Raw genomic sequence first — 27,525 nt, forward strand, 5'->3', positions numbered from 1 at the left:
CTCATACAGCTTTTCTAGAGGTCAATCTGCGTACATCACAATATATCAAAGTTTACTGACATCATGCTGTAAAAGTATTCTTTAGGAATACTTTTACTGCCATCATTTTACAAGCTTGAGTGAATTGTACAAACTTTCTCTCCTGTTACGAATGAAACAGTGTCCTTCAAAATTCACATGTTAAAACCCAAACCCACAATGTGACTGTATTTGGAGATAAGGCCTTTACAGAGATAATTAGGGTTAAATGAGATTGTAAGGACAGGGCCCTCATCCAGTAGGACTACTGTCCTTGAAGAGACACCAGGACTGCACACCCAGAGAGCAAAGGCCATGTGGAGATACTACGAGACAGCAGCCATCTACAAGCCAAAGAGAGAGGCCAAATAAGAAACCAACCCTGCTGGCACTTTACCATGGCCTCAAGGCTTTCGGCCTCCAGAACTGTGGAAAATAAGTTTCTGTTTAAGCCACCCAGTCTGTAGCATTTTTGTTATGGCTGCCCGAGCTAACACACCTCCCTTTATGCATCTTTACCCTCCCCATTTAGAGTATCGTTGTTTTACATATTTCTTCTACATAGATTTAGAACCATATGAGATATAATTTTTGCTTCTAGCACACTTAACTTATAAAATTCAAGAAAAATGTACTTGTGCTTATTTTTACTAACACTGCACACTTTTTCTTCCCAATATTTCAAGAATGCCCTCTTTTATTGTTTCCTTCATTTAGAAAATGTTCTTTAGCCATTCTTTTAGGGTAAATTTTCTGGCCACAAACTCCCTTTGTTTTCCTTCATCTGAGTATGTCTAGATTTCCCCTTCATTCCTGAAGAATATTTTTACAGCATTTAGGATTCTGAGCTGACTGTTCCTTGCTTTCTTTATTTAAAAACTGCTTTACCACATGCTTTTGGCCTCCATAGTTTCTGATGAGAAATCCAGTATCATTCCAGGTTCTCCCTGTAACTAAAGCAGCATCCCTTGTTACTCTCAAGATGTGTCTCAATAGGATTTCTTTGGGTTCATCCTATTAATGATTCATTCAGTTTCCTGAATCTGTAGGTTTTTATCTTTTGCCAAATATAGAAAATATTTAGCCACTATTTCCTCGTATAATTTTTTATCCTGCCTTTTCTCTCGAAACCTAGGATTTAGATAAGAAACTGTTAAATCTTTGATTATAGCACCACAAGTCACTGAGGCTCTGTTTTTTTAATATTCTCTCTGTTCAAACTGGGTAATTTCTATTATTCTATACTGCAGTTCACCAATTCTTTCCTCTCATCCCTACATTTTGTTGTTGTATTCTTCCGGTAAGTTTTTCATTTCAGTTACTGTATTTCTCAATTCTAAAACTGTTATTTGAACTTTAAAAAAGAATAAAGTTTCTTCTACATATTTGTTGAGACTATTCTTTATCTCCCAGCATATTCATAATTGTTCATTAAAACACCTTTATGATGGCTCCTTTAAGCATCCTTATCAGAATATGCAAATAAATCAGGGTACCTGAGCGGCTCAGTCAATTAAGTATCCAACTCTTGATTTCAGTTCAGATCATGATATCAGGGTTGTGAGATAAAGCCCTGCACTGGACTCCCTGCTCAGCCGACAGTCTGCTTGCCCCTCTTCTTCTGCTCCTCCTCCTACTCACTATCTCTAAAGTAAATAAATACAATCTTTTAAAAGAATATTCAAATATTTCTGTCAACTCCATATTGGCATCTAATAATAATGGCATCCATTATTAATGGATAGATATGGAGTTGGCATTCAGCTTGTGATCTTCCTTTTTAGTAAGCCAAGTGTTTATACTGAAACCTGGACACTTAGATTATTATGTTATGATACCCCATTTTTTACTTCAATCTCTTATTTTTTAGCTTGCATCCTATGATACTTCTCCAGTGGATGAAGGATAGGTATCACCTCAATGCTGCCAAGTGAAAGCAGAGGTCCACTATCTCTAACTGGCCTCCACTGACATTTTAAAAAGAGGTTTCTTTCTTCCTTTTTTTTTTTTAAGACTTTATTTATGGGGCGCCTGGGTGGCTCAGTGGGTTAAAGCCTCTGCTTTCGGCTCAGGTCATGATCCCAGGGTCCTGGGATCGAGCATTGGGCTCTGTGCTCAGCAGGGAGCCTGCTTCCTCCTCTTTCTGTCTGCCTCTCTGCCTACTTGTCATCTCTGTCTGTCAAATAAATAAATAAAAATCTTAAAAAAAAAAAAGACTTTATTTATTTATTAGAGAGAAAGAAAGCCCAAGCTGAGGGAGAAGCAGAGGGAAAGGGAGAAGCAGATGCCCAACTGAGCAAGGAGCCTAATACAGAGCTTGATCCCAGGACCCTGGGATCATGACCTGAGTGGAAGGCAGAAAGAAAATTAACTGAGCCACCCAGATGCCTGGAAGAGATTTCTTATTATTGCTGGACATGACTGGGAGTCAGCTCCCCACCTGGCCATCATACCTGTCCATCGTACCTCCCTGGCAGGGAGAAGTAAGACTGCTTCTTTATGCTCAAGTAACCTCCACTGGAACCAATGGGAGGTGAGGTTTGTTTCCAAATCTATTTTTGCCAGTGGTATTAATTACCCTAATTAGATAGTCTAATTAAAATTACATAAACAGACAAATCACTGTAAAAATAGCTATTTCTAAGAAAACTAAGCCTAAGGCTTTGAGATATATGTATATTTTTTCAGTGACATTTTAAAAAGTGCCATAGAAGTAGATGTGGACACAAGTGTGTAATACTAAGAGACAAGTGTGTAATACTAAGAGACATCAGCAAAATGACTTTTTAAGAAGTCTGTACTCTATACTTTGTAAGACTCTCTACATTTCTCTTCCACCTTTAAGTACCAATAAGAAGAAAATAATGCATTGTGGATGTGTTTATATAATCAACCTATAATCAACCTGTGTCCACCTTAAGAAGTAGAATAGGTAAAGTCTGGCCTCCACATCTATTTCTACCAAGAAATAGAGTAGACACTACCTTGACCTCCACACCAAAGTCTAGAAGGAAAAAAAATGGATTCTTAATCTTTTGAATTCAAAGGATGTTTAGGATATATGTGAATCATTTATCATTCCCTGCTTTAGCTCATTTTTCCAAAAACCAATAGCATTAAACAAAAGGACATCCTCAGTAGACACATACACACTTCCACCCAAGAAGTTACAGTGCCTAAGTAGGTGGTATTGTACTTTTTTTTTTTTTTGCTTTTATGTATTATCTACTTTCCTATAATGAACTCTTTTCATAAGAAAAATAATTTTTAAAAAAGAGGAAAAAAATAATTTTTAATTACCCCAAAGAATAATCTTACATAAACGCTTAGGGAAACACAAAGTTATTTTGTTAAAAATCAATATAAGAAACATCCTGAAATGGGAAAAAAATATCACTGGTCATATGTGACAAAGTAACAAATTTTATACCTTAACCTTAGAAGGTCAGCTTTAATACTATGTAATATCCAAATCCAATTTACATTCCTCTGTCAGAGTAATATATCACCAATGCTGAATATAATTATAGCTTATTCTACCTTTCATTTTCACCTACTCTAAGCAAGGTGACTAAATATTTAAAATGAACGGGGTGGGGAGGGGGATACAAAGCAATTAACATGCCCTGTAGGGCAAAACAAACATATACCCACATCTCAACCAACGGCCCATCCACAAAAATTACACTAAATTATACAGCCAAACAGGGATTTCGGAAATTCAGCAACTAAATAACATTCTGATTTAAAAATCTACCAAACTTCAAAATACAATCATTCATATGTGTATTTTCTGGGAATTGACTTTTAAAGGAATTATGTACTTTAAACCAGTCACTTATTCTCACTTCTGATATTAGATGAAACAGTAGAATAACAAACAAGTTTATTCTCCTGGTTACTTTTTAACTCTAATATATTGGAAGGTATAAAATGTCTAAAGTGTTCAAAATAAAATAAAAAAAAATAGAAGAACTGCAGTGATGAAAAACAAATGACCAATATAAGAAACATTAGCTCTTGATCTTCAGATGAAAAAAGTAAGAGAATTACGGAGGTAAAATAACATATCCTAGCATGTGCTCTGATCAAAACTTCAGTCCACTACTAAAAGAAACATTGTAGAAAAAACAATCATTGGGAATGTATGAAATATGAGTAAGGAGGTTTCTTAGTATCAAATCAAAAAATCATTACTTCAGGAAAGCATTAATGAATTATTCATTTTAAATTGACTAATTTGACCACAAATGTATGGGGAAGAAGAAATCATTACATTGCAGGTCTTCCATCATCTGTTTTTCCCCCTAAGTACTTGCTGCCCAACACTTGTCCCATAAACTTCATTATTAAGTCTATCATCTGCTCCTGATTCTATCAAGTTCATTGCTACGTTCACTCAGCTGCAAATGAAACTATTTCATCTTTCAAGAGCCAATTCAAGTGTCCTTCTTCTTTGAACTCCCATTAATTTAAGTTTCTCCATTCGCTTACTGGGTTTTACCCACCTGGCCCAGATATCCCTCTAGTTAATGCACATTTGTCTTTCTTTTATAGGAAAATGTCTCAATTTCATCACAAGAATTGTCAGAAGTTCTTCACCGTCCATTTATTCCATCTCACTTAATCTGGCTTCTGCCACCCAGACTCCACAAAATTACTTTTCTCAAAGGTCACCACCATCCTCCTCTTGCCAATTCTGACAGTAATATCTTGCACCAGGTCTCAGGAACATTCTGGGTGGTTTATCACTTTCCCTACTGAAACACTCTCCTTCTCTTACGCTCAGGAAATCAGTCTTTTTGGGTTCTCCTTCTCCAAATGACCACTCCTTCCTCTGTTTTCCTGGTTCCTCTTGCCTTTCTAGATGATGGATAAACTGCTGGAGATCCCCAGGACTTGTTCTGGGCCTTCTTCTATATCTTTACATACACACACACACACACACACACACACACACCTCCCTGCTCTACCTGAATTCTCAACAATTCTCAGGGCTTTATGTGCAGTCTACATATAAACAATAGGTAAGTATTTGTACATTCTCCACTGAGCTCTAGGCCCCATTATCTAGCTGCTTGATATCTCAAACTATGAAACTGAAACACATCAAACTTTACATGGTAAAACAGGTATTTTGATTTTTTCCAAAATACAGGAAACTAGTAACAAAACCATCTTCCCCTATCCGAGTTAATGGCATTACTATCCACTTATGCTCAGGTGACACAATCCAAGTGTCATTCTTGATTCCTCCTTCTCATTCACACCACGCATCCAATCTGTCAATATGCCCTACAGTTCCTACCTTCAATTTGTTTGCAAAACTCACCCAACTACTTGCCCCACCACTACTGCAATCCTCATCCAAGCCATGCTCATCCCTCCTGTGATGATGCCATAGTCTCCTTTCTGATCTCCCTCCCTGGTGGTCTAGAAGGATTCGGCGCTCTCTCCTTTCTGATCTCCCTGTCCACTCTTTCCTCCCTTTAATCCATTCTCCCCATAGCAGTTCCTTTTAATAAGTACATTTAGAAATAGGTCATTTCCTGTGTAAAACTCATGAACAGCCTCACACTTATTTAAACTGAAAATCTTATCTCTCTCCCAAATCACCTTAAGACTTCTCATGACCTGGACACTGCCCAACTCTCTGATGGTTCCATGGCCTCTGTGACTCCACTTCCCTCTCTCCACCCTCCTGCCTTACTGCTTCCCCACTTCAGGGTCTCTGCTGCTCAGGGGGTAGTCCAGGCCCTGCAACCAAAGCCTGAGCTCCTCTTAGTAATTCCTTGTCTTCTTAAGCTCTTAAGTTTTACCACCTCAAAGACATTCTCTGACCAGTTTGCATCTAAAAGTCCTCTATCCATTACTCTCAGTCCCTTATTTTAACTAAAGATGTATCTTCTACTTATTACATGTTTTCTAGATCTCTCCCCCATATGCCTCATTACTGTGATACTTAGCACAGCACCTGAGAATTCCTGCGGCATAAATAGATTAACAAATACATCTTCTGCTACTTTGCTGCATTTTATCCAAAACACAAAGATTTAATTAGGTGAGAGCTGGTGATATCACTTGCTCTATGATGTGTTAGACATTTCTCTCCAAATGGAATCTCAGTAATTTGAAGACAGGGCGAAGCTCTTGTACCTCTACTAGTTTTCCAACAGAGAAGTGTGTAAGGCACTCAAAATACTTGATGCCCTGTTCTGAAAAATGAGCAGTATATCACCTCATGCATTTTATTTCATGCTTTAATTTCTCTGTTCTCTTTTCTATTCAACTCCATTTAACCAACACCCTAATATAAAGTTCCATATTACAGTTCCACAACAACATAGTACTATGTGTGCCACCTCAGAAATCCACAGCATGGTATAGAGAGCCCCCATACTTAGAGAGACTCAAGAATGCAAAGGCTCAAAACAAGCGCACCAAGAATATCACATGAGTTTCTCATCTATAAAACTATCGTCCAAAAGGGAAGCCCCCAGTGACATGTGGATTTAAGTATAAATTCCATTCCTAAGTCATATTAAGCACCATTCAAGTGCTGACTGGTCACATGATTTGAGTACTGAAAGCACAAAGAACATTTCCTGGACAAAGTTCTATTGGACTTCTGCTCAAATGATCTTACTTTCTCTAGCTCCACATAGGCACTCAAAGTGACCTCAGTAGGTCTAACCGTCATGTTTTAACTTTTATGAATTTCAACATATGAAAGATGTTTAACATATGAAAACTACACCTATTTCTTTCTCATATATATTGATTACCCCATAACAAAAGACCTAGCAATCCATGACCAATATGGATGATAAAGTTGAATTTTATTTCACAAGATTTTCTGAATCACAAAAATTAAAACTTCCTTCTAATGCCAAAATTATTTCACCTACCTCTGTATTAAGGTCTTATATGTAAAGCTGATCCTTGAACAACGTGGCTGTGTTAGGGGTGCTAATTCCCCCAGCACAATGGAAAATCTATGTATAAACTTTTGACTCCCCCAAATTTTAGCTACTAATAACCTACTGTTGACCAGAAGTCTTACCTATAACATAACCAGTCAATTAACATATATTATACATGTGTTATATACTGTATTCTTACAATAAAGAAAGCTATAGAAAATGTTGGGAAATTCTAAGAGAAAATAGCTGTGTATAAATGGACACACACAATTCAAACCTATGTTGCTCAAAGGTCAACTGCCATTAAGTACTTTTTTTGTATAGAGACAACAGGGACTACCAAGACAAAAACTGAATTTTTAATTTTTTACTTAGCTCACAAAGCAATACTTTTTTTTTTTTTTTTTTTTTAAAAGAAGGCCCAGCATGTGGCCCAACACAGGGCTTGAACTCAGGACCCTGAGATCAAGACCAGGGCTGAGATCAAGGGTCAGATGCTTAACCAAATGAACCACCTGGGTACCCAACACCAAGCAATATTTTTAAAACATCAAAACAAGGCAGAAAAATGAGTATAAATAAAAAAACTATATAGATTCTTTGAATGTAGGATTCTAAATAACTAGGGTGTGTTAGGGTCTTTAGCTCAGTAATTTTTCCACTGAATGTATCTATCTTTGCAAGGAACCAAAGTATTCATTAAGTGACATCACACTGATAACTTTTACAGGTTGAACATAGAAGGCTTACATTCTCTGAGGACACAGACAATTATCACTGAAAAGTAAAGTTTCTTGAATTTCACCTCTATGGTCAGAAGTAACTATATAAGTTTCACACTCTATTCTTTTGTTGTCTTTTAAACAGTAATCTAGTCTTTTTGAATAATTAGTTTTCAGTCACATACTCCTTCTTTTATGCGGAATATCAAACTACTGTATTTTAAAAGAGGTTTGAGACCCTATGTTAATTGTGACTGACTTTACATTTGAATAGAATTCTTTTTAAAAATTAACCTTAGCTATTCAAATGGCAATTTATATTTTATTTTAAATAGACTAGGAGATATTTATATTATAAAGTAGATTGGGAGGATTTTACAATTCTAGGACCTTTCAGGTCAAGTATAAATTGAGCTACACAGCTCTTAGTCACCATGTACAGAAAACGTGTATTTCTCAGTTAAAAGCAATTACTATATTTTCAGTGTACTGAACTTTTACTGTTAACCTTGCATGCAAAGTCAAAGCTTTTCAGACACAGATAGAGTTAACTTTGAAACCGAATAATGATAACACATTTTAATATATCTACAAGCCAAAACCAAGCTATAGTCTGAATGACAATAAGCAAAAAAGAAAGACTCCTACTTAGGTGGAACATTCAGTCTTCTGGAAGGTCTCTCAAAGAAATTACACCAGTTCTGGTAGAAGTGTGAAAGCACTGGAATGTATTGGCATGCCCTTTAAAATATCAGGTTAGTACTCATTTATAAACATTAATATTTTCTTTCAGGGCATTTTTCATTAATATGTCATTCTTCTAAAACACTTTGGAAAGGACTGCAAAATGACCTAAAATTAGAGGGCACTTCCAAAAAATATTTCTCTAATAAGCAATATTAAGGGTCATAAAAGTTACGGATCCTGAATGTTAATTTAGACATAAATAATACAAAGCACATCCTAAGATATATGGTACGGTCTCAAGAATAAAGAATATTAACAACTTACCTAAACTTTATGAATTTTTATTGGAAACAACCTAGAAAAACTACTTTGAAGAGATAAAAGTGTATCTTCCTCAGAAAATTCCTGTAAAATAAATATGCTTCCAACTAATATTTCTAACCTACCAAAGACGACGTTTCCATGATTTCTATGGAGTGCCATATTGCTGATTCCCTCATCCAGGCTACAGCCAGCCACACTGAAGTCTGTCATGGACCATAGCTTTTGGACTGTCTGTCAGACACACCTCACCTCTCCATTTCTATCCCTTAATAGCTGGTATGAAGCCCATTCCCTTTGCCTTATCCTTTCAAGACAGCACTCTCCACTGAAGGGAGTCTCTCTGAGATCACTCATTTCTTCTTTCAGGACCCTTGATATAAATGCTCACTCATCCTTAGAGGTTTTAAAAATCCTTTAATCTTCCAGACTTCAATTATTTTATATATTCCCATAATTCCGAACTTAACTCTGGGGATAGAATCATCATGCAGTACTTAGGTGAAAGAAGAAAGCAGTTACACACAGGAACCAAGGTGTTTAAGCGGCAATGTCTAATAGAATATTTTTACAGTGATATAGATGGTTTATATAGGTGCTGTTCAATTTGTTAGCCACTAGCCACACGTGCCTCTTGAGCACTTGAAATGTTTTGGATCTCCACCCCCCACTCCCCCACCCCCCGCCCACACACACACACACTTAATCAGTTTAAATGCCACAACCAACGAGCAGTTACCTTACTAAAACAACACAGGAAGGAAAACAGAACCATATGAATGACTTACCTCTCTGATATCACTAGTGAGAGGAAAGAAGACAAAAAAGGAAGGAAGGAAGAAATCTAAGAACGTAGATCATGAAGGAAAACCTTACTCTTGTCCACTCCAGAAATTATCACTATTAATACCACCATACATCTGTGCATTGTTAATTCTCAAACTTTTTTCTAAGGCTTTGAAAATAAAAAAATGTATAGCTCATGTCTTACTTTAAAACTCTAAAACATATCAGGGGAATAAAAATCAGCTGGAGTGTTATCATTACTGAGAACATTTACTATTCTCTTCCTCTCATTTCTACAAAGGCAGAGGCCTTCTACTATGTTCCCCAGAAGAAAACATCAGGATTACTTCCAGTCACTTCCTCCAGCTCATTATGGGAAGATTTTCCCCCCCACCACCACTACCCAGAAGGACTGATTTCTACAACTGGTGAAAGTGGGGAAGGGATCCTGACTGTGAGCTACAGTCCAGTCGTCTGCTCTTTCCACTCATGACAACGTGGACAAGTTTGATTTGATGAGATTAACTACACTTCACCTTCAGAAGTCCCAGTTGTGCTCTGCAACTTAGTCTTTTATCGGTACAGAGGTTATTCCTAACCTTACTTCTCTATCTGCTTTAACATATTTGGAACTCAAGAGCAACAACCAGGTCTATCAGCACCTGCACAAAACCAGTCATATGCGTGTGTATGTGTGCAACAGGACAGCTGTTAGAGAAAATGAAATAAACAGTAGAAGGTTTTAAAAAAGAAAAAAAGTAGAAGGTTTTCTTTTTTTTTTTTTTTAATGGAATCAAGGGATGAGTCATAAATAGAAAAAGAAGATCTTTGTGAGGCGAAACAAAAGTGAGATACTGAAAAAGTACTGAAGGCAATGTAGGAGCTGAGCACGAGTCGCCTTCAAATCAAGACAGTTTCAGGAAATTCAGCTAATTCAAGAAATTCAGAGCAAGATAGTCCTTTGTATTCTTAGAAAGTTAATGACCAGACTCAAGTCCTGTAGCATATTATGAGAACACTTATTTATAGCTCCTAGTATTAAGACAAAGAACCTAAATATCCAACAAAACTAAAAACTGGAAGAAATAAGAATTCAACATTTACTGTGTCGCGCTAAGTAACGTACAGATGCTTGACCCCTGTCCTCGCTTCCCCTCATCCCCTTCTGCAGCTCTGTTCTAGCTTCAAAGGGGCTGACTCCGCAGTCTTCAGCTCCCATGGTTTGTGATCATCTGATCCCTGCTAGGTTTGAGCAGTGGGAAGAAGGGAGAAACAAGGGTAATGCTCTCTCCCTCTCTCTCTGCCCAGGAGGTTTCTCTGGCAACAGCTGCATCTTCCTCATGAATGCAGTTTCTGCCACTTGACACCAGCCCATTACCTTCCAGAACAGAGTTCTCTTTCTCACCCTCTAGCACAGGAGGGGAGCAGATTCCTGCTGCCGCTAATCGTGGGCCTCACTGTTTCCTATTTGGTTCCTCTGTCTCTCCATCAGTTATTTAACCAATTTCTGGTGTTAACTTTAAAAGGAAAAAAACAAAACAAAACAAAACAAAACAAAACCTTACAGCGTGCTCTCTGGTGTCTGTCTTCCTGTTAGGACTCTGACAGCATATACACTGTACCCAGATACACACATGCATGTGCATAGTCTCATCCTATTTCCACTCCATCTCCTTTCTAGGAAAACATCTTTGGTAAGGCTGACAAAAGCCACAGAGACTCCTCTAGGATCATAAATGCAGTAAAATTAAGCTTTGAGAAGAGGTCCATCTTGATAAGAAAAAGGTTTGACTTGTCCATGCTTTGGTTTGAGTGCTCTTTAGAACCTACAACCCCCTCTCTCCCACCTCAGCCTACACATCAACATTTAGATCCACAGATGAAGAGCAGGGGAGAAAGATGAAGGCCTGGAGGACTGGCAGTGACAATCAAGGAGGGACACTAGGTCTTCTTCACTCAAGGAACACCCTACCTTTCATATGCATTGTCCCTTCCCCCAACCCAGGGATGGGCAGAGGATGGAGGAAACCCATTCACTCCCTCCATGAATTTCTAGGGTAATTTTGAGGAATATTATCACATTCCACAAACCTCTAACGTCAATCCATGATTTTCAAAAAGATAAACATCACTTCACCCAGATAAAGTAAGCAATGTCAAATATTCATTTACCACATTAATGAAGGAACAGCAAGATGATGACCCTGATTCAGAAAGAACTAGAAAAATCTAAGAATTTAAGGTGACTTAATAGATAGAAGAATGCCAATTTAACTACAAGACTGATATCCTGCAAAGCAATAAAACTGCAACTTCAAGGGTTCATCTTAAAAAAAATAATAAAATAAAGTATGCAAGAGTAAGGTAAAGTAAAATGAGAATATTAATATATTAACATATGCACTTAAAAAATCTGGAGCAAAAACACACAAGAAACTTAACAGGATTTCACCTCTGACCAGCAGATCCAAAAATCAAATGACAGAAAGGAGGAAGGCTTTTACTTTTCTTTTTATACCCTTCTGAGAAATTTGGATTTGGGGCACATAAATTTAATGCCTTTTCTCCTTGTATTAAAGTAGAAATCTAACAAATGTAGTGATCTGAAGGGGTACCTGCACCCCAGTGTTTATAGCAGCAACGTCCATAATAGCCAAACTTTGAAAAAAGCCCGATGTCAATTAGCAGATGAGCGGATAAAGGAGATGTGGGGTGTGTGTGTGTGTGTGTGTGTGTGTGTGTAGTGAAATAGAACTCAACCATCAAAAATGAAATTTTGTCATTTGCAATGACATGGATGGAACTAGAGGGTATTATAGGAAGCGAAATAAACCAGAGAAAGACAATTATCATAAGATCTTAAGATCTCATAGAAATGTGGAATTTAAGAAACAAAACAGAGGGTCATAGTGGAGGAGGGAAGAAAAAAAAAAAAACAAAAACAAGATTAAAACCAGAGAGGGAGAAAAACCATAAGAGACTCTTAATTATAGGAAACAAACTAAGGGTTGCTGGAGGGGATGGGGTAACTGGGTGATGGATATTAAGGAGGGGACATGGTGTAATGAGCACTGGGTGTTATAAACAGCTGATGAATCAATGAATTCTACCTCTCAAACTAATAACATACTATATGTTAACTGAATTTAAATTTAAAAACATAATTTTTTTTAAAGTAGCGGCAAATATTCACTTTCTGACAAAAAATTTACCATCAAAAGACTTTCCCCAAGGGAACCTACTCATATACTTGAAGCAAGAGTAAAATCATCAGAGACAAAAGCACAAGACCTAAAAAGGAATGATTATATGCATGTATAAACATGTATACATATACACATATCTGTTGTTTAACTCAATAACAATGGCTAATCTGTGATATTAAAAGGAAAATATACAATTAAAATATCACATAAAACAAGCACGCAAATTAACTGAGGGTGATTGTGTTATTCTTAGGTCCAAAATAAGGGATACTGCTGATTTTTGTCCCTTTTGTGTACATGCATATTAAATTTCTTTTTGAGTATGTACAAGTTAACTTTCTTTTCTATGATCAGAAAGGCAATAGGTCTTCCAAATTAGAAAGTAAGGAAAAAATGACATGAGAAATTAAAAATCTATCCAAAAGAATTTATGGATGAAGAGAAAGGATACAGAAAAGGAACAAAGAGCAGAACAGGAGGTGTGGAAAGGGAGACAAACATGGTAAAAGAAGTGTAAACTAAGTGAAAATTCAGAATGAAATATCAGATATAGGTTCCAATATATTTTTATAGTGGTTAAAAAGACAAAGACCATCAGAATTATTTTAAAAAGCATTTGCCTGATAAAGACTATCAGAATTGTTTAAAAAAGCATTTGCATGCTATTTACAATAGCTATGCCTAAAACATTTAAAAAAATAATAATAAATGTAAAGAACAGTACGAATTGTGATGATGAGAGCGGTTGCACACATCAACATATATAAATCTAAGAAACTGGGAAAAAGCCCCAGAAGAATGTATGGAAGATGTTGCAATTGACACGAAGTTCAAAAAGATAAAACACCAAATCATACATAGATGAATTAGACATATATGGTGAAATGATAATGAAAAGAAAGAAAAGATAAGCCCGAAATTAAAAACAGTGCTAACCACAGCACAGTGGAAGAAGGGGACATAAAGTTTAGCAGGGATGCATGGGAAATTCAGACTTACAAGCAGTATTTCTAGCTTGCCCTCATTGGTAGGCAAGTGGGTACTTGTTTTACTCCAATGATGAAACCTTTTTTATATGTTTACCATTTTAAAAAATAAGATTTTTAATAAGTATTGGTAATTTCAAAATATTGGTCTTGACTTTTTTCTCCAGATCACATTGATACCAATGAGTACATTCATCTCATTGTTTGCCACAAACTTACCTGTTTGTCTCCTCACATGTGTGGACCATGGCACAAAGTATGTCAATTCCAAAATTAACTTATTCCACCAGTTTTGTGTTTAAGCCCAGAAATGGAGAAAAATTAGATTCCAAACATGACACTGGTCAAGTGGAATAATGACACACAAAGTCTGCTCACTTGCTTGGCAGTAAACATTTTACTGCACATTTTTTTTTTTAAGATTTTATTTATTTATTTGACAGAGAGAGATCACAAGCAGGCAGAGAGGCAGGCAGAGAGAGAGGAGGAAGCAGGCTCCCTGCTGAGCAGAAAGCCCAATGTGGGGTTCGATCCCAGGACACTGAGATCATGACCCAAGCTGAAGGCAGTGGCTTAAACCACTGAGCCACCCAGGCGCCCCAACTGCACATTTTTCCAAAGTGATTTTTTTGAGCTTAGTTATTCACTTCATCAGAACTAGTTCCAAAACCTCCTTAGAAATTTAAAAGACGTTAGCAAGAAAATAGGTCTTGTAAACTTCAAAACGCACAGGTTAACCATAAGTAAAGGAATATAAGTGCTCACTTCAGCAGCACATATACTTAAAAAACAAAACAAAACAAAACAAAAATGGAAAATAATGCCTAAGATCACAAAACATAGGACCTGATAGACTGGATTTTTCAGAGACAGAAATCATGCCCTTGACAGCTACATCAAATTGAGAAAATGAAGATGTATTCTATAACTAATTTGCTATATACATAGATGACTATGGACTACAATGCTAGAAATCAATCATAATAATGTTAGTGTCTACTCTTTTATGTTTCCACCTCAAAGTGTTCGATAGCTCGAACATAATTATTGCCTATGTCAAGATCCACTCAAAGTTATAATTGACAATTTGAAGTTGGTCTTTTCTTGTATTCCAAAAGTAAAGCAACTATGTCTTTTAGTTTAAAACTGTCACCAAGTATATTGAATAATCAATAAAACTTCAAAACAGAAGAATTTTGTGATCTTCAAATCAACACTTCATTAATGGTGACAAATAACACAGTATTTAACGTGCTGGTTTTCATACAATTCACTGTCTGGATGGTCAAAGGCTGATGTGGCGCATAATTGGTAAGCGGTGTTGCAGAAGCAGATAAATGGCTCTAAAAGTATTGCATATCTGGGTGGGGGTAGGGTAGACAGAGATTTCCTTCTTGTTACTTGATTTTTTATTTAATAAAACCCAATCCCAGGGACACCTGGGTGGCTCAGTTGGTTAAGCAGCTGCCTTCGGCTCAGGTCATGATCCCAGCGTCCTGGGATCGAGTCCCACATCGGGCTCCTTGCTCAGCAGGGAGCCTACTTCTCCCTCTGCCTCTGCCTGCCATTCTGTCTGCCTGTGCTCCCTCTCTCCCCCTCTCTCTCTCTCTGATAAATAAATAAAATCTTTAAAAAAAAAATAAAAAATAAAACCCAATCCCAAACCAGTGTTGCAGAATCATCATTCATCAGTTCACATATTTCCCTCTTAATTCTAGTCACAGACACTGAAGAATTTTAACGCTGATTTACTCAATACTACAGTTCTAACAATGATCTCAAAAAGTGACAAAAAGTCTTTTTCTCTTGAAACTGAGTCACACAGTATATATTTAAAAAATAAGAAAATACGAAAAACTGACTTAACGATAGCAGACATAAAACTAAGAGCCATGTCCAAAACTTTGAACATAGGCATAACTTCAACTTTTACACATCGAAATGAGTCATTCCTCAACCTGGAGAACCACACACAGAGATACTCTTGAGCCTCTTCTCATGTGCCACAATTTCAGGAAAACATCTCTAATGGTAAGATTTCTATCATTTCCAATTAAAGACTTTTATAGAAAACATGCACAGTCTGTGGATTGCTGATAATACATTCTAGAATTGGTCTTTCTTAGAAAAATAATACTATAATTTTTTTTAAAGTAAGATTCAAGTGAAAGAGACATAGCATTATTTTCCAGTAGTTTAAGGTGAAATCATATATAATTGTATCCACTGGAATACACATAAATTCATACATTAAAACCTCTCAGTTTTTCTTTTGCTACCATTTTCATCTAATCAAATTATGAAGGTAAAAGGAAGAGTATACTCTTTTTTTTTTTTAAGATTTTATTGATTTATTTGACAGGGAGAAAGAGATCACAAGTAGGCAGAGAGGCAGGCAGAGAGAGAGTGGGAAGCAGGCTCCCCACTGAACAGAGAGCCAGATGTGGGGCTTGATCCCAGGACCCTGAGATCATGACCTGAGCCGAAGGCAGAGGCTTAACCCACTGAGCCACCCAGGCACCCCCCGAAGGGTCTACTTCTAATTAAATTGAAAAGCCATGCATAAATCCATTGCTCAATGGCTGCCAGATAAACTAAAACAATAGTGCATCTCCCAATCAACCCCAAAACACCCTCTTCCTACATTTAAACTCCTTAAGAACTGGGTCTAGATCTGCTTTGCTATTTACCCAACCCCTTCATCTTAGACAATGCTTGGTAAGTATCAGTTACTCAATAATTATTTTTTAAATTAATATATTAAAACAGGTACATATGAAACCAGAGCTCTTCATGTATGATTATACCTGTCAAAATCTCAATTCAGGTATGCCTGGGTGGCTCAGTCAGTTAAGCTGCTGCCTTCAGCCCAGGTCATGATTCCAGGGTCCTGGGATCGAGTCCCGCAACGGGCTCCTTGCTCCTTGCTCCTCCTTGCAGAGCCTGATTCTCTCTCCACCTCTGCCTGCCACTCTGCTTGCTTGTGCTCTCTCTCTCTCTGACAAATAAATAAAATCTTAAAACAAAAAATCTCAATTCAACCTAGTCTCTAACAACAGCCAAGGTGAAACAAAAGGAGACTAAAATTAAACTTCATGTTTCAATTGACAGGTCTTCCCTAAGGACTTATATGTGCTGTGCACAGTGCCTGGTAAAGAGAAATAAATAAGATATACGAAGTTCCTGGCCTCTTCCCCATCATGTTTCCATCTAAAGAAGAGTCTGGAAGTGAGAAAATATGGAAAAGCAAAAATACAATTGAAATATACTGAACTATACTTTGTTCTCTCTTCATACACCTCAGTTAAACCTCACACACTTTCATGTCTCAGCAGGTAGGGTCTTTTTGTTTTAAATAGTCATACTGCCAAGGATTTTTTTCATACTGTAGCCAAACTTCAGAAGTGTCCAGTAAAGTACTAATCAGAGAGGATATCAAAGAGATTCTATTATATATTACCTTCCACAGTCATTCTAGCCCTAAGAATGAATATATATATATCTGTTATATATATAAAACAGATACATTCTCATACAGAAACAACCATTCATTTATTACACAGAAGCAGCCAAAACTTATCTACCTTAGACCCTTACAGCTCTAAATCCTAATTTTGTGACTGCTCAGACTTTTTTTTTAAACAATTTCTGCTTGAAGTTTTTCAAAAGTATTCTGAGCTTAAAAGTCTAAAACCTGATTTACAGAGACACCTGTCTTAGTGTTGCCAGATCCAGGACACCTAATTAAACTTGGATTTCAGATAAACAACAAAAATTTTTAGTGTTAGTATGTTTGAAATTCAGAGTTTACTGGGCATCTTCTATTTTTACTTGCTAAATCTGGCAATATTAACCTATGTACTCCTATAAAGATATTATTTCCAATAAAGGAAAAGTTAATTAATGGTATTTCTATGTCAAACAAAATTTCAGCCAGTGAATATATAATACCCAAATTCAGAGTGAAACTCAGTTTCTAATCATGATTGTTCTCATTTAAAAAACACTACAAATTAAAAAAAAAATTAGGACTTATTTTCGGGAAGAGAAAGAGCATGCACATGAGTGGGGGGAGCAACAAAGGGAGAAGGGGAGAGAATATCTCAAGCAGACTAACCGCTAAGCGCGGAGCCCAATGTGAGGTTCGAGCTGACAACCCATGAGATCTTGACCTGAGCAGAAATCACGAGTCAATGCTTAACCCACTGAGCCAAGAAGGCACCCCACTTTTTTTAAAAAAATTAAAAATAAATAAATAAAAGTTTTTGTTTAAAGTTCATAGGCTATTTATCACTTGGTAATAAATACAAAAAGTCCTACTGACACTGTATTTCATCATCCATATAAACATTACCTATTCATTTTTTACCTTGAGACATCGTTGATATATATACCTCTTATTTACAGGTGCTATGAAGAAAGTATTAAATAAAAATAACAGATTAATGACATCTGTTTCATTTACTAGCATGCCCTGATGACGTTCAGACAGATAAATTACCTCACAGGATTACTAGTCAAAGACACGCGGAGGGACTCCAGGCACGTGACAAGTCTCTCATCTGCATACCCCATTTTCAGTTCATGGATGAATTCCTGAGGTGAGATCTGTCGCCGACTCTTAAGACTTCCCTGTAAATTAAAACAAATAAATAAATAAATCGATCTTCATTAAAGTAGTATCAATTACATTAATCCAACCTTTCATATTAGCAGCCGCACACGGCTACCCTGAGCTGTCTTATTTTGAGGGAATGATTCCTTCTGCCCACAAATATAGAGCGTAATCCAAGATACTCACAGAAGATAAAAACACCAAAAGATCTGCAAATTTAAAGGACTTTTTCAAATCCCGAATGTCATGGAAAAGAGTGATAGTACTTACCACAAAAATATCTGAAAATATAGTCATCCATTTTAGGCCCATGCAAAATAAAAAGCAAACATCAATACAGGAACCACCCTATTAAAATTAGTATTCTGAGCACCACCAAAAATGGTGGTAAGTCATTAATTGACTCAACTACCATCAGGTGCCCAGTTCTAAGCACAGTAAACACAGAGATTATCAAAACCTAAGTCTGGAAAGAGATATGCAAGCAAGTGAATAATACTTTTCAGTACAGTCTAATTCCCATAATGGGGTACCAAGGCACTCAGAGCCATGAGGCAAAGCCCTAATTTGGTGGAGGGAAGCTTGAGTAACACAGAGAAGGAAATCAGTTAAGAAGACTAAGAATTAGGAACTCCTTCCAGACTAACACATGGCACATATGTAGGACCACAAAAAAAAAAAACAGAAGCACTTACAACAGAATGAAGCTAGCGGCCAGATCATGGAGAGACAGAGCACCGCTCTCCAATTAGATTATCCAGGGCAGTATTGGAAGGCTAACTCTGGCAGATTGTAAGAGTTGGAGTTCACTCATCAGGCAATATTCAATACTTACTAAGTGCCAGACATTGTTCTAAGCATTACACAGAAAATAGTAAACAGGGGATAAAAATCCCTAGATGCATGGAGCTTTCTTCTCAATGGAGAAGAAACCCAGGCAGACAATAAAAAAAATAAGCAGTTAAAATAGTTGTTTTATGGCTAGTAGAAAGTGCTCCAGAAAAACAAAAGCAGAGAAGAGGATTAAGGAGCCCAGGAGGTGGTTGGCAATTTCAAATGGTGTGCTCACAGAAAGACTCACAGAAAAATCTGAAGGCCTCAAACTTGAATATTAGATTAAAGATATGAAGGGAGAGAGAAGTAAGCATACTGGTAACTGAAAAGCTATGATGGAAGGGACTGCAACCTCACAGACCACCAAAGGAACTTTGACTTTTATTCTCAGATCAGTAGCATTAGAGGACCCGTTAAGAAGACACAAAGACAGTCCAGATGGAAAATGATGAGCATGATGAACAAACAGTCAAGTCCGGAATTGTACCTATGTAAATTACAGATTATACATCCAAAGGGAAGGAATTAATACATGTTCAAAAGCAGGTTAGTAGGGATGGCAGGAAATTAGATGGATTTTTTTTTTATTTTTCTTTCTTATTATTAATTTGCCATAATATTGTCCAAGGAAACTTTCCCAATAATGCAAAACAAATTGGCATAGGAAAGACTGATGGTTTTCATCAATAGCAATGTGGTAATTTACTAAAGACAATTATAAGCAAAGCTCAGAATAAAGAAAATAAAGTGGAAAGCGGAACTGAAATGGTGAAAATAAGTACTTTTTAAAAATAAAATCAGTGATTACATTATGTATCATTAGAGAGAATATATTTAACTTGTCCTGACATAGTGTTTATCAGCATCTTTTCCTGCTTTAAATTATGTATTACATGACCAACACAGAAAATCTGGAAAACAAAAAAGCCCCAAAATGAATATTTGGTATTGAGGTGTTTTTTTTCCTCATATAAGAATATGTACATAATATCTCATATACATTCATAAATACCTGTACTTTACTTTCAAAAATATTATAGCACACACACTGTTCTGTAGACTACTTTTATTTTTAGTCATGTTTCATAAACACATCCTAGCATCTTCAATGAAATTTTTTTTCCTGCCTAGAGACTATTAACATACTTAATTACTTACCTAATTTAGACCAGTATCATTGGGCATGTAGGTTGCTTAGCATAATTTCTTGGTATCTTAATTTTTCAAGCTTCATGTGCATACTATCAGGCCAATATTTTTAATCCAAATGTATGCCAACAGAAGTTAAACCAGATGATCTTTTTGGAGTACTTGATAGTTATAGTATTTGATTCAGTACTCTGAATTTATCATTGAAATAATGATGATGGAGGGGAGAGGGCTTCAAAACAAACCAAAACTGATGTGATCAACTCGGTTCCCTTCAATAATAAATGGGTAAGACCATCTCATCAATACTTTTCAAACGTAAGAATAAAAAGCAGTAAATGAATTTGAAAAAATGAAATAAGATAAAAAAAAGCAGTCTCCTGCCCCACCACTTAACCCTATCTTTCAGAGACAATCAATTTCATTCCCTTAACTTTCTTCTGATAGCTACTTAATGTCTAAATCAGATGTTCACTCTGTTCTCTTTAAACTTGTAAGTTTTCAGTATTACCTTTGACTTCTATTATGAAAGGTAATGACTTAGTCATCTTTAAACATTAGAATTTGTACTCTTCCACCATCTGACTATAGTTAAAGGTAAACTCAGTCGAGCCAATAGAGGTCAATTCCATGAAATGGAAGTTCTAGGAGATTCAGAGATTGTTGGATAACTGAACTTAATAATTCTTTAGTTTGTTTCATGATACAAAATAGAACATCATATACCCCCATTCATAAAATCTTCCAGCTACTATAATTCCCATGTTGGTTAAAACAACACTTTGGTTCCCCTAAAAGCAAGAACACAAGAAACATCTTGGCTCTTACCATTCGATTCAGTATTATACTGGAGATACTAGCTAGTGTGGTAAGGCAATGACAATAGACAGTTTAGAAAAGAAGTAGTAAAACTGCCTATTTGCAAATGAAATCGTCTACATGAATTTAGCAAGATCACAGAATAAAAGCTCAAACTAATTTTATTTCTAAATACTACTCACATTGGGGAAATAAAATTTTACTACTTCTCATTTTTAGTAGCATCAAAAGAGCCCTCACAAAATACTCAGGAAAATTTCTAAAAAAAGAAGAGAAATACTTATATTCTAAGAAGTACAAAACATTGTGAGGAAGTATTAAAGGTAACCTAAATAAATGATGGTATGCCAGGTTCATGACATGTCAACAGAAGACTTGCTATTTTAAAGACATTGTTGAGAAATGCATTTTCTGAAGAACAATCTATATATTCGATGCATTCACCATTGAAATATCAGTAAGTTTTGCAGAAACTAAAAAGCAGCTTCTAAAATTTATATGGAAATAAATAAACAAAATATATACAGAAATGCAGGAAACCTAAAATAGAATAATTTAGAAGAATAAAGTTGGAGGGATTTCCCCTGATTTCAAGACTTACTATAAAGCTACTGTAATCAAGCTAGAATGGTATCAATAGAACAGACTCCAGAAATACACTTGCTCCTACGTGGTCAATGACTTTCAACAACAGTGTTAATGAAATTCAACGGGGCAAGAGTCTCATCAACAAATAGTACTGGAAGAACTGGACATCCAAATGAGAGGAAGTGAACCTAGACCTTGGATCTAAATTTACAAGGTAAAATTTAATGTCTACAAGAAAACATAGATGACAATCTTCAGTACCTTCAGGAAGGCAAAGATTTCTTAGGACAAATGGCATTAACTATAAAAATGATAAATTAGACTTCATCAAAATTTCAACCTTCCGCTTTGCAAACAACTCTTAAGATAGTTTCGTTAAGACCATGAAAAGTAAACCACAGACTAGGAGAAAATATCTGCAGTACAAACTAAGAAGTGTGCAGAATGAGACTTAACTCTACATAACAAGCTACGTTAGCCCATTATGGTTTGTTAGAGATGGCAGAAAACACGGGAGTCCTCGGTTAGAGACAAAGGACTTTATTATGCGTCTACTGGTTCTCCGATCCCCCACGTCCCACAGGGGCATCACAGGCCTCCCTGACGGATGCCTGCACATGGAGTGCATTGCATTATAGGATACTAAGCTTGGGGGACTCCCCAGTGTTTCACTGACTAATAACAAGTCTGCTCACTGTCTACAAGAAGACCTAACTACCTCTCAACAGCTCACTGCAAACCCCACACTGAGAAATGGTTTGGGTAAGGAGCAGTTGTGCCTTGTCTTCTTGGGGTAACCAGAATAAATATACAGGGATACTCAGGGCCCATGGCAGACTGTCGCTCCCAACAATAAATGTATTGCATAAAAATTTGTATTCAGAACATTTAATGAAGTCCTACAACTCAGTACAAATAAAACAGCCCAATTAAAAAATGATCAAAAGACTTCCCCCAAAGAAGATATATGAATGGCCAGTAATGACATTAAATAATGTTCAAGATATTTGTCACCAGGGAAATTCAGTTTAAAACCAGAAGGTAAATTTAAAAAAGAAAAACAAAAAACAAAACAAAACAAAAAAAAAAACCCACAAACGGAATATCACTGCACACCCCCAAGAATGGGGAGGATATAAAGCGCTTAAAACTCACCTACACTACCGAAGGAAATGTAAAATGGTATCGCCACTTTGAGCAAAAGTTTGGCTGTTCCCTTTAAATATATACAGAATAGTGGACTCATCAATTGCACAACTAGGTGGTTTTGTTTTCTTTGTTTTTATTTATTTATTTATTCATTCATTCATTCATTCATTCATTTGACAGAAAGAGAGAGAGATCAAAAGTAGGCAGAGAAATGGGGGTGGGGGTAGCAGGCTCCCTGCTAAGCAGAGAACCTGATGCAGGGCTGGTGTCTGGTCCCAGAGGTAGAGGACGGACAAACTGCAGCCTGAGTGCCAAATGTTTTTATAGGACTCTAGAGTTAAGAGTATTTCTTACATTTTTAAAAGCTTATAAAAAGGAAGAACAGGAAGTCAAAACAGGGACACCAGTACAAGTAACTGAAACCCTGGGTGACTTACAAAGCCTGAAACGTTTACTGTCAAGCCATTTCATACAAAAATTTGCCGGTCCCTAATGAGTCTTACACACCATGTTGAGGGCTTTGGATTTTATTCTGAGTGGATGGAAAGCTACTGGAAGATACCCAGCAGATAAATTTTAAGGTCTATTAAAATCAAACACTTCTGAAAGATTGTTCCAGCTACTGTGCGGCAACAGACTGTGAGTAGTAAAATGTGAAACAAGATGACCAGTAAGAGGGCTAGCATACCGTCTAGTCAAGAGTTGACAGCAGCCTGGTATAAGGAGCCAGTGACAGAAGGCATGAGATCGGCGCAAGATGAAGTTAGATCAGACAAGACTAGCTGAGAGTCTGGAGGTGAGGTGTGAAAGAAGTTAAATTCAAAGATGATGCCAAAATTTTTTGGTCTTAACAACTGAGTGAGCAGTACTGCCATCCACTTGCTCATTGAGACCCTGTCAACAGTGGCATGAGTCGTAGATTGGGGATAAACCTGGTCAGAAGGTCAAGGGGAAAGCAAGAAGAATGAACAACTCCTCCGAGTAGATTTCCCATAAAGGAGAGCAAAGAATGGGGGCAGCAGCTGGAAGGGAACCTACAGTGGGATTTTTGTGGGGCGGGGAGGTTGGAACCACACTATGTTTGCATGCTGATGGGAATAACCAAGCAGGGGGAAAGCAACTGATAATGCATAAGGCAGGTACATATGGGGGTGCCTGGGTGGCACAGCGGGTTAAGCCTCTGCCTTCGGCTCAGGTCATGATCTCAGGGTCCTGGGATCAAGCCCCACATCGGGCTCTCTGCTCAGCAGAGAGTCTGCTTTCCTACTCCACATCCTGTTCTTTCTGCCTGCCTCTCTGCCTGCTTGTGATCTCTGTGAAATAAATAATTAAAACCTTTAGAATGAATGAATGAATGAAAAAAAGAAAGAAAGAGAAAAGCAAAGCAAAGCAAAAGCAAAAGTAGGTACGTATGCAGGACAAGAAACAAATAAACAAAAAAGTAAAGCAGACAACACGGGATGTGACCTAGGATACAAGAGGAAGGGTTGATTTTACACCGTCACCAGTAAGGTCTAGCACTGTAAGAAGAGCCAAAGCAGAGATGAAGGGGAAAGATTCAGGCGGACTGTTAGACCTGGTGATCAGGAAATGAGGTGTGAAGGTTCTCTTCTGATTGCATCCACCTTCATGGGGATAGAAATAGCAAAATAATCAGCTAAAAGTGAGGACGCAGAGTTGGAGATAGAAGAAAAGGTCTGAAATCTTTTTCAGAAAGTCACGAAGTGCACTGACAAGAGCCATGTGGTAGGGTTACAGGCTCACCTGTCGACTGCGGTCATTCAGAAAACACTAGACAGTGTTGCTGCATCCTTCTTCCCAGATGCAGGCTATGCAGAGATGCAAAGGCAGAGGAAGCAGGTAGTTGAGTTTAACCAAGGACAGGGTTTATATGGACCGAGAGGCAAACAAACAAATTATTACTCAAGGTAACAACAGAGTCAATAAAACAGGTCAATAAAAAAAGAAGGGCATGGCTGTTAGACGGCAATGGATACAAATAAATGGTAGAGTCAGTGGATCAGCCATTCTAAAAAGGTTATGGAATTCTTACAGTGGGAATAGTAAGTAAGCAGAAAAATCGAGAATGCTCAAGGAAGTTTGTAGACCCTATTTATAGGTGGTATCTTAACCCAAGGCACTGAGTGGTTGAGATTGGGTAGAAAAACAAAGACTGCTGGAACTGAGAAATTTGAGGAATGAGAGGATGGAAATGTTGGATGGACCCTCTAAGTGAATGATGATAGCAGGGCAGCAGTAGTAGCAGGAGGAAAAGCAAAGGCTTGGGAGCCATATGAATAAGAAGGGAGCTACGACTAAGGAGTCTGTCAGTACATGCCAGCACCTCTTTGTGTGAGGCCTTCTCCACTGAAATGCATCCACTAGGACAGCATCTTCTGCCGCCTAAGTCATGACTATGCCATCAGTCCCTCAGAATATGCCTGGCATTTAGTGAATGAATGAATGAAAGGTTGTAATAAAATCGAAGGTATGCATAGACTAAGGATTAAAACAAAAAAGGAGAGGAAGATAAGACACCAGAAAAAATTTCTGGAAGAAAGAACACTTAAAAAGGACGATCTCAAATTAAAGACATAGGAAGTAGACCAGATAATTGGGTGATCAGTTTTTGGCAGGATTTCTCCCTTTTATTAGAGTACTATCAACATACAGGTACATAAGAAATGAAATTGTGGGGAGAAATAGGATATATGGATAATCAGAAACATTCCTTTTAAGTGCAGCTCTTCTTGTGTTTCTTTCATTTTACAGAACTTCAAAGGAAACAAGAAGTAGGGAGAGAGAGGAAGGACACTCTGCCTATCTCTGATTCCATTAGCCATGAAGATGAAAATACTTAGAAAGCTTTATCCCCTGTGGTATCAAAACACATTAGTGAGATAAGGATGTCTGCCTGACATCACAAAAATTAGAAGGCTATTTATCCAACATAATTTTTAAATCTTTTAATCCCCTAGTAAATTTTGTTCTGAAATACCAAATGCAAGATAGAAAATACATAACATTTCCCTTGTCAGATTCTTATTAAATGTATTCTAAGGTACAAAAAGTAATACGGTATTAAAAAAAATACGTACTTTCATCACATACTTCCTTCACAATTTCTGTATTTCTAAAACCAAATATTCCTCCTTTTGATACGTACTATTCAAGGTAATGGTAGTCATTTTTGTACCTATGCCCATGCCTGCATTTCATCTCCGTTCAGGTATCAGACCTGTTCACTAAGTTTCTCCATTATCCTATTTCATTAACTTGTTTGCAGAATTTGAAATACCTTTTCTATAATAAATTAAAAATGTATCTCCTTTCCAGTTATCAGTAGAAAGTATTAAAGAACTTTTTCAATATTGAATGATTCCCTCACAAGCATGGAGACTCCACACTTTAATGATGACCTAATTTCAAAGATCGTCAAAAAGCTGTCCCTAGAAAGTCTGCACACTCTGTAGGAAGAGGACACCACCTAAGGTATATGTGGGTGAGGACAATCAACTTTTAGTCCTAGTAGAATGTCTAATACATCACAGTTGTTTTAAGCAAGTTTGCCTACGTTACCCGAGACATCACAGAAGTTAGAAATTATATTCTTGCACACAACTACAATCATTATAAACTATTACTATACTCATAAAGTCATACCCTATTCCTCCCAGAATGTAACCTGTACCCAAATATCCTATACTACCTACTCAATGGCAGGTAACAGTCGCTAACACCTAAACCCATAAGGAAAAATCCGCATGTTCCATTTAACCTGACCCAAAATATATAACCTCTAGTGGTTAAAAACTTAAAACTGGAAGGACTGTAAGAAAGCATTAAAACCTTAACTGATTTTTATATGCAGTTATTAGACTCCAGATCCCTCTCCATGACATTCACTTTGTAATTTTTAGCAGGTAAAGAACAAAAGATTCTGCAAAGAACAAAAAATTCCCAACAATGTGATGGTAAAGGAGTCAAAAAGCCTAAGTTCTCGTAGTGATATAAGTGTGTGTGCGTGCATATGCGTACCACATGCACACACACACACACACACACACACAGTCTTAACTGTGAGGGAGGGGAGTGTGTGCCTCTCTCTCTCTGTACGTCAGTAACTAGAAGTTAACTGTCTCAGTTTCTCTTTAGCATTGTAACTCCTGTATTCTTGGTACCTAATTTAGGTGATGAGACTAGCAGAGATAAATAAGATAATACGAAATGTGGAGACTATTTAAAGAAACAGTTTGCACCGATAATGACAGTATTTTAAGAAAACTGCAGAGTCAGCACTGTGCAAAATAAGGGTAAGCACAGTTGTTGCCAAGGGGGTAATTATAATCTAAATTACTATCATGTATATTACTATTAAAATGCATTGCAACAATTTTCTTGCATTTTTCAAATGATTTCTAGCATCTCTAATGTCACTGATCAACAGAAACACTAAGCTGTCATTGCTCTATGAATTACTTGTTTTCAGAACATTTACAACCCCAACAGAGCTCCAGTACCAATAAAATCTGTTATTCAGAGAGGATATTATGCAAACTCATAGTAGACAACTACAAGCAATGAAAAGTAGTGCAGAAAGGGGCGTTCACCAACCAAAAAAAGTTTAGCAAAGAGTTCCTTTTAGGAGTTATTATTTCTTCCATAAACACTTAATGAGCACCATTATGTACCAAGAGCTCTGCCTATAATTTTGGAGGCTGC

General features: G+C 37.0%; 1 protein-coding gene and 1 long non-coding RNA gene across 2 annotated transcripts in view; one reads left to right on the forward strand and one right to left on the reverse strand.

Annotated features, from left to right (window-relative positions):
• Positions 1 to 18,203, forward strand: part of LOC309848555 — a 28,259-nt gene extending 10,056 nt beyond the window's left edge. Inside the window, exons 2-3 of the long non-coding RNA XR_014303122.1 lie at positions 16,761 to 16,984; positions 18,118 to 18,203. This is a non-coding gene — a long non-coding RNA (uncharacterized lncRNA). The remainder of the gene's footprint in view (positions 1 to 16,760; positions 16,985 to 18,117) is intronic.
• The window catches only part of DIAPH3 (diaphanous related formin 3), a 497,180-nt gene that overhangs the window by 354,398 nt on the left and 115,257 nt on the right, over positions 1 to 27,525 (reverse strand). Inside the window, exon 5 of the mRNA XM_082700281.1 lies at positions 18,151 to 18,281. Within this exon, the coding sequence (XP_082556407.1) occupies positions 18,151 to 18,281 (131 nt within the window). The remainder of the gene's footprint in view (positions 1 to 18,150; positions 18,282 to 27,525) is intronic.

Source organism: Mustela nivalis (genome assembly GCF_964662115.1).
Source record: "Mustela nivalis genome assembly, chromosome: 15".
Classification (NCBI taxonomy): domain Eukaryota; kingdom Metazoa; phylum Chordata; class Mammalia; order Carnivora; family Mustelidae; genus Mustela; species Mustela nivalis.